Source organism: Psittacula echo (assembly GCF_963264785.1).
Source record: "Psittacula echo genome assembly, chromosome: 17".
Classification (NCBI taxonomy): Eukaryota; Metazoa; Chordata; class Aves; order Psittaciformes; family Psittacidae; genus Psittacula; species Psittacula echo.
In genome coordinates this window covers 919,613-935,910 of record NC_137753.1, presented here as the reverse complement: position 1 = coordinate 935,910, position 16,298 = coordinate 919,613, and the positions used below count along the sequence as shown (strand labels likewise).

The following is a 16,298-nucleotide window of genomic DNA, read 5'->3' as shown; positions in this document are numbered from 1 at the left end:
CTCAGGGCGGAGGGGACGAGCCCGGACCAGCGTGCTCGGCGGCAGCGGCCATAGCCGCGCTGGGGGAGGCGGCCGGAGAGCGGAGCTGCCGCCGGGCGGGCCCGGGCACGGGAGTGGAGCCCGCCCGGCCAGAGCCGCGCTCAGGGAGGCGGCCGTAGAGCGCAGCTACCGGGGCAGAGCCCGCCCGAAGGCGGCGGCCCCGAGCGGCGATTTGGGGGGCTGTGACCCCCGCCCCTCAGAAGGCTCCTCCCCGCGGGCGGCCCGCAATGACGTCACGGGGGTGCACCGCCCGCCATGGCGGGGTCGGTAGCGGGCCCTGCGCGGCTGGTGCGGGGCGGGCAGAAGGACGAGCTCTACCGGAGCGGGCTGCGGGCCGCGGCCGGCACCGCGCTGCACGGAGTCGCGGGTAATGCCTCCCGGGGCTCCATCCCGAGCCCGATCCTTGCCCAGGCGCCGGGCGGGGCAAGATCCGAGCTACCGCCCCCCCCCAACCCCGCTCCCTCACGGCTCCAGCGTCGGAGGGGCGGGAAATTCCTGGAGGAGGGCTTGGATCGGCGCGAATTATGGTAACGAAACGCAATGATCCCGTCCCTTAGGTGCCAGGAAGTGGCTGCAGTGGAGGAAGGAGGTGGAACTGCTCTCTGATGTAGCCTACTTCGTCCTCACCACGCTGTCAGGTAACGTGCTCCTAACTTCGTGTTTAGCGTTCCTCCTAAATGCTAAATGAGCTGTCTGTTGGTGACCACCGGCGGGATTGACACTGCCCGGCAGTGGTTCTCTTAAACCGGGCGGGTTTGTTTGGATTGCTTTTGTATAAATGCCTTTAGTAAATACGAAGCCACACAGCTGCCAGAACTTGGAGATCTAATGCAGCAGTTATCAACCCAGGCAGATGTTCTTGTAAATAAGGATGTCCTTTAAAAGCAAAACAGTCTGTTCTAAAAAGGGATGCACGACACTATGAAAAAGCACCCCTGCTTTAAGCCTAAACCCACTGCAGACAGGGCTGCTGCAGATTCTGAGGTAAGCACAGCACTCACCTCATTGAGCACTTCAGAAACCCCAAACCCCGATGGTTCTGACCTGAGCAGCCTGTCTCCACTGCAGTTGCCATCTTACCCTGCATGTTCTCTGTTGCACACACTATTCAGGGTACCAGACGCTGGGTGAAGAGTACGTTAACATTGTTCAAGTTGACTCAACCAAGAAAAGGGTACCTGCCTTTCTTCGACGGGCTGTCTTTGTTGCTCTTCATACTGTAGTACCTTATTGCTTAGAAAAGGGATTACAACACCTGGAACATGAGCTGCAGGCAGAAGCGGATGTGTCCAGCACCTCACAGAGCAACCCAGCACTTGGATTATCCAGTAGGACCTTAATACGAAGCTGGATACAGAGGCAAGTTGGGGAGCTTACAGAGCAGCAGAAGAAGAGAGTCCTACAGATCGTGTATGTTCTTAAACAAAGCATTCCTTTGCTTCATCGACTGCATCTGGCAGTGTTCTACATAAGTGGCACTTTTTATCACCTGTCTAAGAGAATCGCAGGGATCACATATGTAAGTATTTCTTGTTTGAAGACAGGATCTGCTGCAGTATTTTGGTCTCTTCTGGGATGCTGTGTGTGCAAAAGTGATATAGAATTTGGCTGCAGTTGATTGCAATAGGGGTGAGAGGGCATTTTTAATACCATGTAGAGGGGTTGTGAGTCCCTGCAGCCAAAAGGTTATGGCTAGCAAATGTGAGTGCAGTCTGATCGTAACACCTTGTGTAACTTCAGAACACCAGCCCAGTGTGTCTCCTGCAAATACACAGAAAGTGAGGAGTCACATTAATAACTCCACGGGACACGACAATCCCAAATCATGGTTATTTATGGGTGTGTGGGGGGTGTGTGTTTATAATTTCATCAAAATGCAGTAACAAAAACGTCTCTGTTTCTGTGAATTATGTAGCTGCATTTTGGAGGACCGCAAGGAGGAGATGAGAGCATTCGATCAAGTTACAAGTTTCTTGGAATTATTTCACTCTTCCATCTTCTTCTAACAATTGGTGTTCAGACGTACAGCTTCAAACAGAAGCAGAGAGCAAGGCAGGAATGGAAACTACACCGCAACCTAGCTCATCAGAAGTATGATGGCGTTTACTTACTAGGGAAGAGGTGGAAGCAAGGGTGGGAAACGTAGCAGCTTTCCTGAACAGGGAGCTACTGTCCCTCCATAACTGGAGTGACAGCTTTGGCTAGGTTAGAACCTGATAAAACATTTGAATTTCTCACTGTTTGAAGCATCTCTTTGCTTTCATGTTTTCTGAGATCTTCACAAAAAAGGGTTAATACTTGAAGAGAGCGTTTATTTTAGGATTGTGCCATTAAATATTTCTTACAACCACACTAAATAGAACTAAGTAACATGTAACTATGTTAACTAGAAATATGACCAATGAGAAGACTCCTGGGCGCCACTCCCGCTGCACACTGTGTTTGGAAGAACGGAGACATACAACAGCCACTCCTTGTGGCCACCTCTTCTGCTGGGAATGCATCACAGAGTGGTGTAACACCAGGGTAAGTACTGAGGGACAACTGGAGGCTGGAAGGGGTAAACGTGATGAAATTTCTGCTTGAAAATGCCTGTCAGCCTGGGTGTTGAAGTAACACCCTTTCTCTCACTAAGGCACCCAAAAGCCCACATGAGAGTCTGCCAGGGTCTATAGATTTTGTTAGAGCAGAATGACTATACATTACATAGAAGAGGTAAATAAGGTGAGCAATTTTCTGTCCCAACCACTGAAACACAATCATACTACTGTGGAAGCCAGACATGGAGGCGATTTCTTCATCTACAGACCTGAAGATCATTCTGATTTCCAGTAAAAAGGCCTAAGTGAGTTACAACCAAACTGAGCTAGCTCTTATGCATGGTATTTTAAACTTGGATTTTGCTCTGGATTAATGAAATACAACAGTTTTCATCCATTAAGGATTTTACAGACACTGTGGAATAAGACATAACAGCTATATTTTTTCTCTAAACTTTTAAACAGAGCAATTCAGAATGTCTTAATTTTTCTTCTTGCAGACAGAATGTCCACTGTGCAGAGAGAAGTTTCATCCTCAGAAACTGATCTACCTACGCCACTATCAACTCTAGAGGAAATAATCTGCTGTTTGATGACAACAGCCTCAGCTCTCATACCCTTTATAAAGTTGTCATAGAGTTTGAGTTAGTCCAAGAGAAAGACTTTATTAAAACTGGTAACTGCCTGTGCAAAGCGGCACTTCATTCCTGCTGTACAGAATAAATGTATTTCTGCCTCTACCTTTCCATTTCTTCTAATGGGGTTCTTGACTGTATTAAAAATACGTCTCTCTAAAAAGTGCATTACCACAAATGTAATAGTTTTCTTCACTTTGGACAATGAAAAATTTCAATCAGATTCTCAAAGTGTAGATAATGGGTCTTCCAACCTTTCATAGCATGCTTAAGGTATTACTAAAGTTCTATGATTTGTAAGACTCCCTTTCTCCTGTAATATTATTCCATGCTGTGGGCTTCACGGGAAAAGGACAAGAGCTGAACAGAACCCTAGTTTAACTGCAGTGGAAGTTCTGATGATAAATGTATATGTACCATTCTGTTTTCATAACAGATTTAACAATAAAGCAGGCTTCCTTAGTGTGACAAACCATGACTTTCTTCTAGATCAACAGAAGCAGGTAATAAAAGCCCTGGTAAGACAAACTAATTTGCACACTCGTCAGTTAACATTCAGCTTCCAAACTCAAAGCTCTTCTAGCACTATTAAAGACTTCTCACCAAGTATTCTGGACACTTAAGACTGTAGAAATGTAACAAGTGTTGTTTCAGAAAAGCCCCAGTATGTACACTAAACTCAACTATAAAATGTTAAGTTTGTAACACAGCTTAAGTTTGTCTGTGGTGTTTTCTATAGTCTAATGTGGGGAAGAAGCTGATTTCAGCCATGAGACACCCTCTGCTCTTTATGGCAATAAGGGCAATTTAGCCAAGCCAGTATTTCAGAGTATAAAGGAGGAAGGATTCGGCAGCACCACCTCAAGGTTTATTCCCATAAGTTAATATTAATTCAGTTTTACAAGTATCTGAGCAGCAGGGAAAAAGACGATTGTTAGTTAACATCCTGTCATTCCTGCCCGACAGATAATGTGCAAGATTGATTTATTTGTATTCTTTAAATACAGATGAGAAGAAAACACCAGATGATCCACGCTGTGGATTGTGAGTTACATTTTCAGTAAGTCTTTCACAAATGGCACTGAATGTGAACTTGGGGTAGCAGGGGAAGAGTGCTACAGTAAAAGCACTTCTTTTACGATGGTTATTTGTACTGCAAAGATCTTGCTCAGCTACTTAACCATTAAATCTCCAAGTGTTATCACAGAAACACCCCCAAATTACTTGTAACTTTTCATCATAACTATAAATGAAATAAAAAAACCAGTTGCTGGTATCTATGCAAACACTTCTTCATTACTGTACAAACATGATCTTCAGAGCTGCAATAGCATCCCTTTTGTACACCAGAAAACTTTCAGGCATTCTTTGCCAAACTAAAACCATCAAGGCAACAGTGGGAAAGAAATGCTCCTTATCACAAATCAAAACATGACTATCTAAGGAAACCACTGCCTCATTTCTTTACTAAGATAACGGTAAGAACACACATTCAGTTGCACTGTAAACAACACAGGAAACAATCGATGACTGGGAAGCATCTGTGAAGTTGTCAAGCCAAGATTTTTGTGCATTCTGTAAGGGTAATTTACTTTTAGCACTTGCAAGTGATAAAAATAGAGCAAAGTTTAACAAAATGCCATCAAACTTGTGCAGCCCTTGCATGCTGAGTCAGCCAGGGAACTATGCCCTTGTCTCAGCACCACCTACAATCCCTATTTGAAAAGTGGAAATCCCACTGAATGCAGGGCATCTTTGCCTACCTGAGAATGAGCAGGCATTCATCTCAAACTGCCACTAACGTTCAAAATCAAGTGGAGGTAAAAATGTCTGATTTGCAATGGATGGCGTTGACTGAACATAGGAGCCATCCCAGTTGCTGATATTGATCAACATAATAAACATATTTTTCTCCCCAGTTTGGCCATATTATTCAGGAACTCCAGCATACCTAAGATAGCATCTCCAACTCAGGGCTTTCAGATTTTTAGGCAACAAGCTCCAAGCAACCATGACTGGGACTTCATAAGGCCCTTTCTGGTAATGTGTTTCCATAATGTGAAGTTTTACCATTACTGGTTTCCACACTGCTAATGAAAAACATGAAAAACAAACAAAAAGCAACAGGTCAATGTGAACTAAAACTACCTGTCACTACCCAGGATTACTGAACAGTGAATTCCAGAGCTCCATAACAAACACATTCGACAAAAATCAGATGGAACGGTTCCTATATGTATTTTCCACTTTGGTGTCTGTTGAAGTTGCCACTGTTCTCCATGCAGAATCTTCAGAGCTAGTCTCTTCCTGCTTTCTGCCACTGAATACTCCCTGAAGAGTTGAAAAAGGCATTTCATGAAGATAAATTAAGGGTAAGAATTACTGAGAAGGAGCCATAAATACTGTCAGGTCAATATATGTATATAAAGATAGAGAACAAGTAAAGGGGAACACTGTCTTTTAATAAATTTTGGAATTAAAAATTCACTTAATAAAACTGCAGCTGTATCACATGAAAAAGTTTACATGCAGGTCATTTATCTCGGATTCTTTTTTTTCCCCATAGAAAATGAAAAGCTGTGTTAAAACCCACACCATTTATCTGCTATGGCCAGTTTGGGTATATTCTGAAGGGGCTGCATGAAGTCAGCTTAAATTAATCAAGAAATCCTTAAGTATGAAAGAAACTCCAACTAGTAACAATTAAAATATATATTCTTATAATTTCAGGTCCTCAAAGTAAGTTGTGATTTTGGACAAAGTTTGAGTCATCATGAAAGAGCCCAATTTTAGCATCTGTGAGGAGACATCATGGTGAAACTGGCATTAAAACCCAACACAAACGAGTTACTTGAGAAGCTATGAGGATTCTTTCTCTACTGCAAACCTCGTAACTCTGTAGATTTCTTATTCCTATCTATATTTGTTTGGTTATAACTCTGTAATACCATGCATTTAGGAAACTGGCTTAAGTTCTGTATCTATTTAGGTCTGCTGAATTTGTCTATGAAAACAGCACACGGCCATGAAGCAGAAAACAGCATCACGTGTGCCACTGTACATTTTTCCTCCAGATATGTGCACAGCACTTCAGGGTGATACTGAGCAGGAGAACTATGTGAAAATACACAACTCTAAGCCATTAATTGCTCCAGTGCAATGGATCTTGAAAGGAATACATTATCCCAAATCTATGCAATTATCCAAAGTTTCTCCAACTGCTTACAAAAGATAACAAACTCAATGCAATTTGGTTAGAATGCCAGTTTCTTCAAGAAACTGATATTTCAGATAAAAATAGCACAATCCTTTAAAACAAAAATTTAACTGTTTTGCCACCACTCTGTTAATCATTTTTTATGAAGAAAAAAGGCATTGTTACAATGGCTCAAAATCGTTCCTTTAGTTAGAAGTAGAACTGGTCAACAGGTTGATTGCATCTTCTAGCTAGCAAAGGTCTTTCCAACATCATCTTTCCCTTTGTATTTTCTCTTGCCATGTGTGAAGGGTATATATCTGTACTTTATCATGTGCTGTAAAGAGAAAAGAACAATCTTTTAGGCAAGAAACTCATATAATATTTACAAATATGTTTCATACTACACATTGTAACCTATAAAGCCCTCTAGAAAGACAGTTCTTTAGCATTGTAAAGGTAAAGAAATACCTAACTGTACATCAGTTTACATCGAAACAGGGGTATGAGCCCAGTCTTTTAAACCTCAAACTTTGGAATACCCAACAATTTTACTGTAGACTGAAGATTCCTGTGATTCCCCTAATGAGTAAACTGGATAAAGCACAGAGGTATTAATTCTTTATGACCCTTTAATCTTTAATGTATAACTTTGAAGAACAGTACCTAGCCAAAATTCTGAGTGTCTGGGAAAGAAATTGGTTCTTTTTAAAATGCCAACAAACCATAAGTAATTTGTTAAAACTGGTGTGAATGACTTGCCTATGTTCTTCTTCCCCTTTTTTTCACCTACCCTCTCGCACCAACTTGTCAGAACTTCCCTTTTCACCCATCACAGATCCTACAAGACCTCTTCATTAAAAACAGCCACAGTTAACTGAAGAAAGGAAGTGGGCGGGAAGCTAAGACTCCTCATGCATAAAAAGCAGATACTGAACCCTACGACCCAAGCCTTCTGAAAGCAAGCATAAGATTTTGTAAGGTGGTGCACGAAGACTTTTTCTACAAAGCATTTTTATTTCCCATTGTCAATCTCTGCTCAAAGTTGCAAACACCTGAACTAATGTTCAACTGTTAATTGTTTAAGTTCCTCTAGTAAAAGAAGCACGTGCAGTACAACTTATACCTCTAACATGCTCAACTGGACGGACAGTTTGGAACAATACTGTAAATTCTGACATGACCAGTGCTACTCTATTTTCAGAAAGTTACCTTGATTTGCCTCTTCATAGTGATACAAAAAAGCATAATGAAGTACATCACAAGGATTGGCCAAAAAACAGGAACGTTGAAAGCCTCAAAGAACGTACATGCCATAGCAACCAGGATTCCTTTAGTGGCAGAGTGCCTTAAAAATAATATTAACAATTAATCCTTCAACCCCAGCTACCACTGATTTGATGCAGGTATTTCTGTTTTTCAGAAGCAGAGCATGGACAGATCCACTCACCAGAATTTAAACTCTGGGAGCCTTCTAATGAAAGGCCGAAATTCTTCATTTTGCCTTGTAGGTAAAGAAGGACCATCATCTGAAAAAAACAGAAAAGAAACAAACCACAAACCCCCTCATACTCATTTTCCACACTCCTCAGACTTTAGATTTTCTTTACTTTTCCATCTTAAAAAAAAAAAGAAAGAAAAACTTTCACTGTTACACACAGATTCCAGTTACAGTGACTGTTTTAATATAACTTAACACTGGTTTTCCCAAAGAAAACAGGTAACAGAAAGGAGCACCAGGTCACTTGAGGTACTACAGGAAAAACTTAAGTCACATAAACCTTCCTTCAAGACACAGAAGGCTAACACAGTATGGACTATGTTCAAGTCCTGAAAATAATAATAATAAAGACATTTTATCATAACTCCTGATGTCAAGCTGTATAGATATTTTGCAAGTCCAACAATGTAATGATTCTAGTGTAATGCACATCTTTACTGTATCAGGCAAAAGGACCTGGAAGTTTGACTAAGTACAAAATTATAGCAAAATTAACTGAACTATTCATCATACCTGAATCTTCCATTAAAGAGGGGTCTACCTTTGGCGACAAGAAAGCTATGAAGAGATTTAGGTGGTAGATTCCCAAGGCATATGTCACAATGTACCAACCCTGAAGCAGGGAGGAAAAAAAGAGTGTCTTTCTGAAAACCGTTTTCAGGTACTGATTTTTCAACAATATTAAACAATCTGGTTTTTTGCCTCCTTGAGAAGTGCTTTTCTACATCCACACATTAGCACAAAAAGTTTTCTGGACTTTTAAATAAAAATACTAGAAATTGTCACTGTACAAAATAAACATTCTGACTCTATGAAAAGATGAACTCATCTTTATGAATCTATTTCTTTTCTTTGTGCACTGACAGAAACGTATGTAACACTTTTCACTTAAAGCTACCTAAATGACAAGTGAACTTAATGCAATATAAATAAACAAGATTTAAAAAAACAAATATCCATTTCTGTTGCCATCAGATGCATATCCTCAAGCATTCACACATTCTTCATTCTGAAGCAGGAAGTTTAACACCAACGAGATGTGTTTTTTCTTCAGACTATCTAATTTACTTCTACTGTGTGCTGAATGACACAATAGGTAATTCTGGAGTAATACCATGCTTCAAAAACCCTTAACAAAAAATGGAACAGTAATATCTAAATCTACTTCAGCAGTAAATCCAGTTTTCTTACCTGCAGTAAATAAACTCTAATCATGTAGATAAAACTCAGACCCAAAGTTACAATCCATCGCACTGCAGTATACGGAGTAGATTTGTCTAACCAGGATTGGTAGATCTAGGAAGAAATATAAAGTGTACATCTGTAAAACACATGATGCACAGTGAATAAAGTTTAGTAGAGGGTAGCAATTAGAAATCGTAAGCATTTGTGAGGAGTATTTTGGGAAGGCGAGTAACATGAAACACTTGTATTCTTCCTTACAAATAATCTGAATCACACAAACACACAAGCATTGGAAGAGTTCTGTATTTTTACACACAAAAAAAAATTCCTCATGCTGGAGGCATCATAAAGCAATTTATTTTTTCAATATTTAATGCAAGTTTACTTTCCTTAAGATTAATCTGACACGAAAATTGAAGTCGCCACTCTTCATTTTTGACAACAACATGTATTTTCACTGTGCAATATCACATGTAACTCCATTAATTATTCCATTAAGCTAGGTATTATAATATTTATCTCTTTTTAAAAGGCTTCAAAATAAGTATTTCATACAGATGTTAGTGTTTGAACAACTCATCCAAAATGTAATGACGTTTACTTAAGAAGCTGCATTGAGACCTGCTTCTAATGGATTCAGAAAAGCCCTATAGAAAACCAACCTGTCCGAGTCTTGAGAAAAATCTATAGACCACAGAAGGCTTTCCATGCACAGACTCACCAATACTGTCCCCTTCTGACATTGTTGCTGTGGAAACAAAACATGACACATAGATAACATTTAAAACAAAAAATCTAAGCTCAGTGAAGCTTTACAGTACATTATCTGAACCAGCATTCACATGTGATATTCTTTTGGATTGCCCTTTCTGAAACAAATTATTTTTAAGGAAGTGTTCTTAAAGAAAGGTAATTTATTCCAGAAGAAACTAAATTCCAAAAGAAACTGGCAAGACAGCAAAGAAAAGCGTATTTTACAAAGGCAAAACAGGATCATTTTAGGAAGGAGGGAAAAAAAAGTCCATGCAGAACTGCAGGAATGAGCCTTGTTAGACATCTTCACCTTGAGCAGGCAGGAGCTGACTTACAACATCTAAGCACTGAGATATGAACTGCAGCACCACCCTCCTGTCTCCTCAGTTTCTATAGGCAAAGAACAAAACCAAAATAAATACTTTTTAAAAAGCTGCTTAGGATCTTTAAATACTGACTAGATAGTGAAGTTCAGGACCCTGTACACCAGTGGCTACAGACAAAAAGCTCTACCACAAGCACCTATACCAAAACCCTGCCCACTGCTAGAATTATTCAATGAGTTTCTCTCTCGAACATTAAGAGCTCAGCAATGACAGAAAAGTTGCACATGAGCAAAGCTGTGTAAGGGCAAGGATTCTGAACTTGGGATAAAAAAATGAACCAAGAGAATTCTTTTTTAGTACGTACTTCTGCTACCAATTTCAGAGCTTTATTTTTCTTCTCAGTTAAGCTCAACCAAGTTTTACAGCTCCCTTCAAGATAAAAAACAAACAAAATAAAACAGATTCTAAGTAGAAACATTTTTGCCACATCACCAAAAGCAATCCCTGACATTACTTCCTGGAGTCCTCATCTGTGGGTGGGACTACATAACTCTAGGATAGTGGGAGTTCTTTCAGCCCTCTATCAATATCTCAAGGGCCTCAGATGATAATAAAGATCTACCAAACTTTACTAAACCAGAAAATTGTAAGTTATCTTAGATTCTGCCATACAATGACTGCTGCAAAAAATAATTACAGGCCAAGGCCAATGTGGGGAGGCACAGAACCTGCAAGCTGTGCATTTTCTCTGTAAACGTCTATAAGCTACATCCTATGGAATAATTAATAAGTAGAAAAAAAGGAGTCCTGCTACACTTTAGAAGATAAAGGGATGCATTATGAGGCTTCAGGAGCTGCAGTCCCTTTTAATTCAAACTAGAGCAAAAAGAAAAAAAATCAAATACAAACTCATACAATAGAGATACAGACTTTTCCAATACAGGCAAAAGGAAATATTTCTTATTCTTCCCCTTCACTGCACTGCAAGAGACAGAAGTTACTCAGCATTATCAGCTGAGCATGATTTTGTACCCCTTCCTTTTTTTTTTTAAATGTCCTGAAGAATATAAGCCATATCAAAAAGATAATCCATCTATTGATCAGAGAGCAATTCTCTAAAGATCACAAACATCAAACCTCCCGTATCCTCAACATTAATTTCACAGATAAATCCATAGCAAATCTGGGCTATAAGCAGACCAAATATTACAATCTTGTAACCATTAACCTCTGCAGACCAAGTGAAGAATCCTGTATGTAAGGCTACTGATGGCTTTACAATGGAGCAGGCATTTTGCTTGGTGTAAAAATTACATTACATGCAACTATGGGTGATTATTTATCATACACAGAGCTCTTCCACAGCAGACCAAGAAACACAACCAGCTAACACTGCCTGTTTTACTGAAAAGAAACCGCTCACTGGCCCCATTTAAGTAGCACAGACTGAACTATATCACCAGACAGTTTACAATTCTAGTTAACATTTCTTATCAGAACAAAACTTTACTGAAAGAACATTTATAGTTAGATAACTACCAAGAAAAGCAGTCTTTGGCATTGCTTCGAAGGTAGTTTAGTCAAGAACACAGGTCAGAGCTCATTGGTTTAAGGGAATATTTAAATCTAACCAGTAGAAATCCCTCTTTCATAACATAAGACTTGAACACTTAGCATAATGAATTACAATAACCCTTCAGCCATTCCAGTAAAGCAAATAATCAGAAAGACACACAAAAATTAATACAACAAACAATCGAATAGTTGGCTACCAGTACAATACAAACTGCTACCAAAACTACACCACATTTAGAACATTTTTCTCTGCAGGAAAACACCAAGTAGGTGAATGTGTGACCTCCAACAATTAATCTTTTCAGCACAACCATTGTGGTAATACCACTACAAATAGCATTGCATCGCTGAGCTCTTAAATACTGCAGGACGTGGGGCAGTAAAGACATTCAATTTCTGCCTCACATCATCACGTACAGAGAGACGCAGTTTTCAGACAACTCTCAGATCCCGACATGGATTTTTCTCAAATTTGGTATACAAATGAAGCCCGTACCAGCAAAACCACACTGCTGCTCATGCAAGTTTCCTTATCGCATAGAGAAAACATTGCTGAAGAGTAACACACTGAAGTGACTTCTTAACAATGGGATGGACAACCACAGAAAAACAACCCACTGATTGTGTAAACTGTTTTTAACCCTATAGCCCACGTTATTTAATTGTGGTCTGTCAGAATTAGGTCTGGCCTGTCAGACTGTGCAACCAACAGCACCTGCACAGCACCTGTGCTCACAGCGTTTCCCTGAGACCCACATACCCTGCGCGCTCGTTAAACCCAAGACAAGACACTTTGGGAAGAGCCAGCGGACGGGCAGGCTGGCGCTGCCACCAAAAGAGGTCCTGAGGCAGGAGCGGGGCCCGCTGATTCGAGGAGGGCTCGGGAGCGGACTAGGACGGGCAGCGCCTCGGCGAGAGCGAAACGGAGCCGGCGACAGGCCCCAGGCAGCCGCCCCGCAGTGCCCGCAGCTGGGAGGCGCGCCTGGGCCGCAGACGCGGCACGACCGAGCCCAAAGAAGCCCCCGCGCTCACGGGAGGACCCTCAACCAAACTGGCACTGCCGCAACCCGCCAGCCCGGAGGCCCCAGTCCCACCTTCCCGGCCGGGCCCACGGGCACAATGCGGGGCAGCGGCTACTCACAGGCGGGCGAGCCGCGCTCCTCCTGCCGCTACCCCCACCCACTTCCTCACAATCCAATATGGCGGCACAGCAGGGAAACATCCACTTCCGCCTCCGGGGCAAAGGGGCGGGGCAAAGACGAGATACTGCCCCGCCATTGGCCCCGGCGGAGGAAGTGGGCGTTGCCGCGGTTAAAAGGAGGGAGGAGGCGTGTATGAAGGCAGGCGGTAGGAGCAGGGCGGGCGAGAGGGTGTTGGTCCCGGCTGGGGGCAGCCGCCGCGCTACCGGCGGAGACCCGTGCCCTGCGGCGGGCGGCACACAGCTATCAGGGGCTGAAAGTGGGACCGGTGCGGTTGATGTGCATCTTTAGCGTCTGCGCATGCGTGAGGCACGCCCCGCCCCTCGCTCCCGCTCAGCCTATGAGAACGAGGAGGATGTCGTGTGGGCGGTGCCTGTACGAAGCGGACGGTGGCTGTGGGGGAGTGAGGGCGCGTGCGAGGGGAGGCTGGCCGGGGCGCTGAGGTAAATAGCGGGGCTCGGGCTCTGGGTCCCGTGCCGGTGCCGCTTCAGCCTGGTCCCTCACCTGCAGCGGCGGGGACGGGTCTCTTGTGTCCGTGACACGAAGAGAAGCGAAACCTTCGCTGCTCGTCTTAGGCTGATATAAATGCAGTCGCCCTGCCTGTGGTCCTAACGCTGTAGCTCGTGGCTGTTTCTTGTGTCATCTGTCGGTAATGCTGCAATGACCTGCAGGTATTTAAGAGCCTAGGTTCCCACTGCAGAGTAACGTGAATTTAAATAGCAAACAAAGAAATAAATTTCTCGTCGCAGTTGTTGATACTGAAGTTGTAGAATAGGTATCCCCGAGGAGAATTAGTGTTTTAACTTCAGTATTCCTAGTTACTCAGAACTCAGTATAGTATTTCTGAGTTGTTGGAATAATTTCGGTTGTTCTCTCTTACCACGATGGGCAGGGCGGGTGTAGGAGCCTCAGGTGCGTCTTGTTAGAGGAACTGAAGCCTTTTGGCTGAGCCTAGAGATTTATGCTGACCCGAGGAGCATAAATCAAGTCTGCAACAATCCTTTTAGTTTCACCTTTTCTTCTGAAAAATGGTGTCATTTGTAGTCATTAAACCTTTTGTATGCTGTAAGACAGAACCAGAAGGCAACAGGATCCCCTTTTTATATGTATGTGATTGTTATCTGTGAAACTAACACAGCTGTAGAGCTCACAACTGAAGATCAGATCCTTGACTTCAAGTTTTAATAACTGTGATTCTGTTCTCTTCTATTAGAGCCAATAAGGAAAAACCTGATTTAATGGATTCAGCATTTCTGCCTTGTATATACTTTGTAAATCCCTTCAGTTGGGGTCAGTGTTTAGATGCTGAGGTAGTGAGAGAAGTCTAAAACATGTGAAGGTGCCAACAATGTGTAGAGATAAATTTAATCGTATAAACGAGAAAAACATGAGAAAGTCTCAACTTTCTCCTTGAGCAGGAAACAGGGATGGACATTTCTCTGTTAATAGGAAATACTGTTTTATTTTCTAGGTCAGGACAGGGTGTTCATCAAAGATGGAGGTTACTTATGAGGGCAAGTGTGTCAATGGAGAAATTATGGGGAATGGATTTCAATACTGGGCATCAACAGGTAAGTCTGTAACTACCAAAAAAAACCCAAACTCTATCTCCTAAAATCGGTTATATAAATGTGTATCATAAGCAGCCATACCGATTTAGTCCAAGTTGTGCTACTTCCATGATGCTTATTGAAGAGTTCTGTTTTTCATGTTTTCCATTGGCTCCTCAAGTTAGGCTGGGTTAACAGCCAGTCACTTCAGAAAACTAATCAAATATGTCAATGGTAGAAACAAGAAACATATATCATCAGGTTTTGATACTAGTTTCCATCGAAAAGCTGTTCAGGCGACTGAAATTCAAGTACTACTTTTGTACATTCCTAAACCATAATAGAACACACTAAAAATCTTTTTAACACATCACTTTTGGTTTTACAGACCAGAAGGAATATGATTTGTTAGTTTCAAAATAAAGACTATGTTTGTACATTTGTAGTCTTCATTAGACAGCAGTAATAACAAAACCATATTTGTTACTTATAAACTTCTAGGCTTTTATAATGTCTTATACTTGTTGTAAGTACAATATCCCTTATTGTTGAACCTTAAATATATTAATAAATTCAAGATTGTTTGACACATCTGTTTGTTTCTGTAGGTAACTTTCTTGTATATTTTAGTCAGTTTGTGTGCACACAGTTTTGTGCCACTGGGTGTCTCTGTAGCATCTGTTTTGAGCCCGATTTAGTAAATTCTACAGGTTTACATTTGTTCAGTAACTGGTCTGCTCTGCAGGGTTGTAAGCATTTAGTGCTATTTACACTGTGTGTGTGCTCAGAAGTGACAAGATACTCTGCCTCCCCTTTGCTCCCTCAGATAAAATCCTGACAGTAGTGACAACTGTCTTGTTGACTATTTATATCATGGAAAAAACATGATATAAAAGGCAACCATTTAATGCAGGTGTTCACTCTGCATATGATGCTTTCAAATTATGTAACTTAAAACAATGAAAGCATAAGAGTAGTTTTCTTCAAGCAAAATAATAGGTTAAAGTTTTTTAGCTGTAGGTTTTTTGTTTTGGTTTTTTTTTTTGACCTATTACCATAGAGTTATGAAACAGCACCTTGGACATACTGAAGTAATCTGCTAGAACAGAAACAACATGGGCAAATATTTGAAGCTGCAAAATATTCTAGATTTACTTCTATGTGATCTATGTGAATAGATTGAGTAATGGCAGCAATGTTGAATTTGTCTGGTTTTCCACTAAGGTTTTAACTGTAATAATGTCAGGGATAGATTTTTAGATCAATCTTTTGCAAGTGATACATTTTTAGTAAGTGGATGTTGTCAATTAATAGCCTGTAAACCTTCAGAGATTCAGATGGATTGAATGTCCAGTAAACAAGCAATAATTGTAACTATATCAGCAGATGAGTCCAATTATGACCAACAACTGTGATTTATCTACTGCTTAAATATAAAACTATTTTCACAATGGGTAAAAATGTTGTCAAGAGATGCCAGATAGAAACTGTAACTGCAGTGGCCTGTCTGGCTTTTGTGCATTCATATGTGCACACATTTGAGAATGAAAGATGACAATGAGATGCTAATGAAGTAAATTGCTCATTTTCTTCATGAAAGTGTTTCCTTTCTGTGATTTCTCATTTCTGGCTGCTGCCTAGGTCCCAGTAAGCAGATGCTGTGCTCCATTCTGTCCCTGTTGCTGCTTCTTTGTGTGTTTTGGCTGTGTTTGGTTTGTCGTCTTTCCCAGAGGAAGGCCTGCTGTTAGATACACCTGTTAACCACATGGAACAGGTGGCAAGCCTTATGGGCTTCTTCA

At 41.4% G+C, this 16,298-nt stretch overlaps 2 protein-coding genes across 4 annotated transcripts; one reads left to right on the top strand and one right to left on the bottom strand.

Annotated features, from left to right (window-relative positions):
- Positions 1–200: 200 nt before the first annotated feature.
- Positions 201–5,509, top strand: PEX10 (peroxisomal biogenesis factor 10). The gene is made up of 6 exons (XM_080631257.1): positions 201–406; positions 597–677; positions 1,152–1,558; positions 1,955–2,130; positions 2,430–2,565; positions 3,080–5,509. Exons 1-6 carry the CDS (start codon positions 295–297, stop codon positions 3,149–3,151), a joined length of 984 nt encoding a protein of 327 aa, XP_080487383.1. The 5' UTR covers positions 201–294; the 3' UTR covers positions 3,152–5,509.
- Positions 5,510–6,208: 699 nt separating this feature from the next.
- RER1 (retention in endoplasmic reticulum sorting receptor 1) lies at positions 6,209–12,976 on the bottom strand. Of its 3 annotated transcripts, none has more exons than XM_080631259.1 (7): positions 12,845–12,976; positions 9,759–9,844; positions 9,103–9,207; positions 8,425–8,524; positions 7,861–7,939; positions 7,623–7,758; positions 6,209–6,747 (listed from the first exon to the last, which is right to left on the bottom strand). In XM_080631259.1, the coding sequence occupies exons 2-7, from the start codon at positions 9,837–9,839 to the stop codon at positions 6,658–6,660; spliced, it is 591 nt and encodes a 196-aa protein (XP_080487385.1). In that variant the 5' UTR covers positions 9,840–9,844; positions 12,845–12,976; the 3' UTR covers positions 6,209–6,657. The 3 variants fall into 3 exon arrangements, with proteins under 3 accessions (XP_080487385.1, XP_080487384.1, XP_080487386.1); XM_080631258.1 differs by having other exon boundaries at positions 12,511–12,972; XM_080631260.1 differs by having other exon boundaries at positions 12,892–12,969.
- Positions 12,977–16,298: the final 3,322 nt, after the last annotated feature.

Bases quoted from the DNA above. Each gene is read 5' to 3' on its own strand.
- PEX10 (XM_080631257.1), top strand. From the start codon at position 295: ATGGCGGGGTCGGTAGCGGGCCCTGCGCGGCTGGTGCGGGGCGGGCAG. The intron at 407-596 runs GTAATGCCTCCC...CCCGTCCCTTAG, and splicing joins CGCGCTGCACGGAGTCGCGG to GTGCCAGGAAGTGGCTGCAG. The intron at 2,566-3,079 runs GTAAGTACTGAG...TTCTTCTTGCAG, and splicing joins CAGAGTGGTGTAACACCAGG to ACAGAATGTCCACTGTGCAG.
- RER1 (XM_080631259.1), bottom strand. From the start codon at position 9,839: ATGTCAGAAGGGGACAGTATTGGTGAGTCTGTGCATGGAAAGCCTTCT. The intron at 9,208-9,758 runs GTTGGTTTTCTA...ATTTCTTCCTAG, and splicing joins TTTTCTCAAGACTCGGACAG to ATCTACCAATCCTGGTTAGA. The intron at 6,748-7,622 runs GTAACTTTCTGA...TTCTCTTTACAG, and splicing joins CTATGAAGAGGCAAATCAAG to CACATGATAAAGTACAGATA.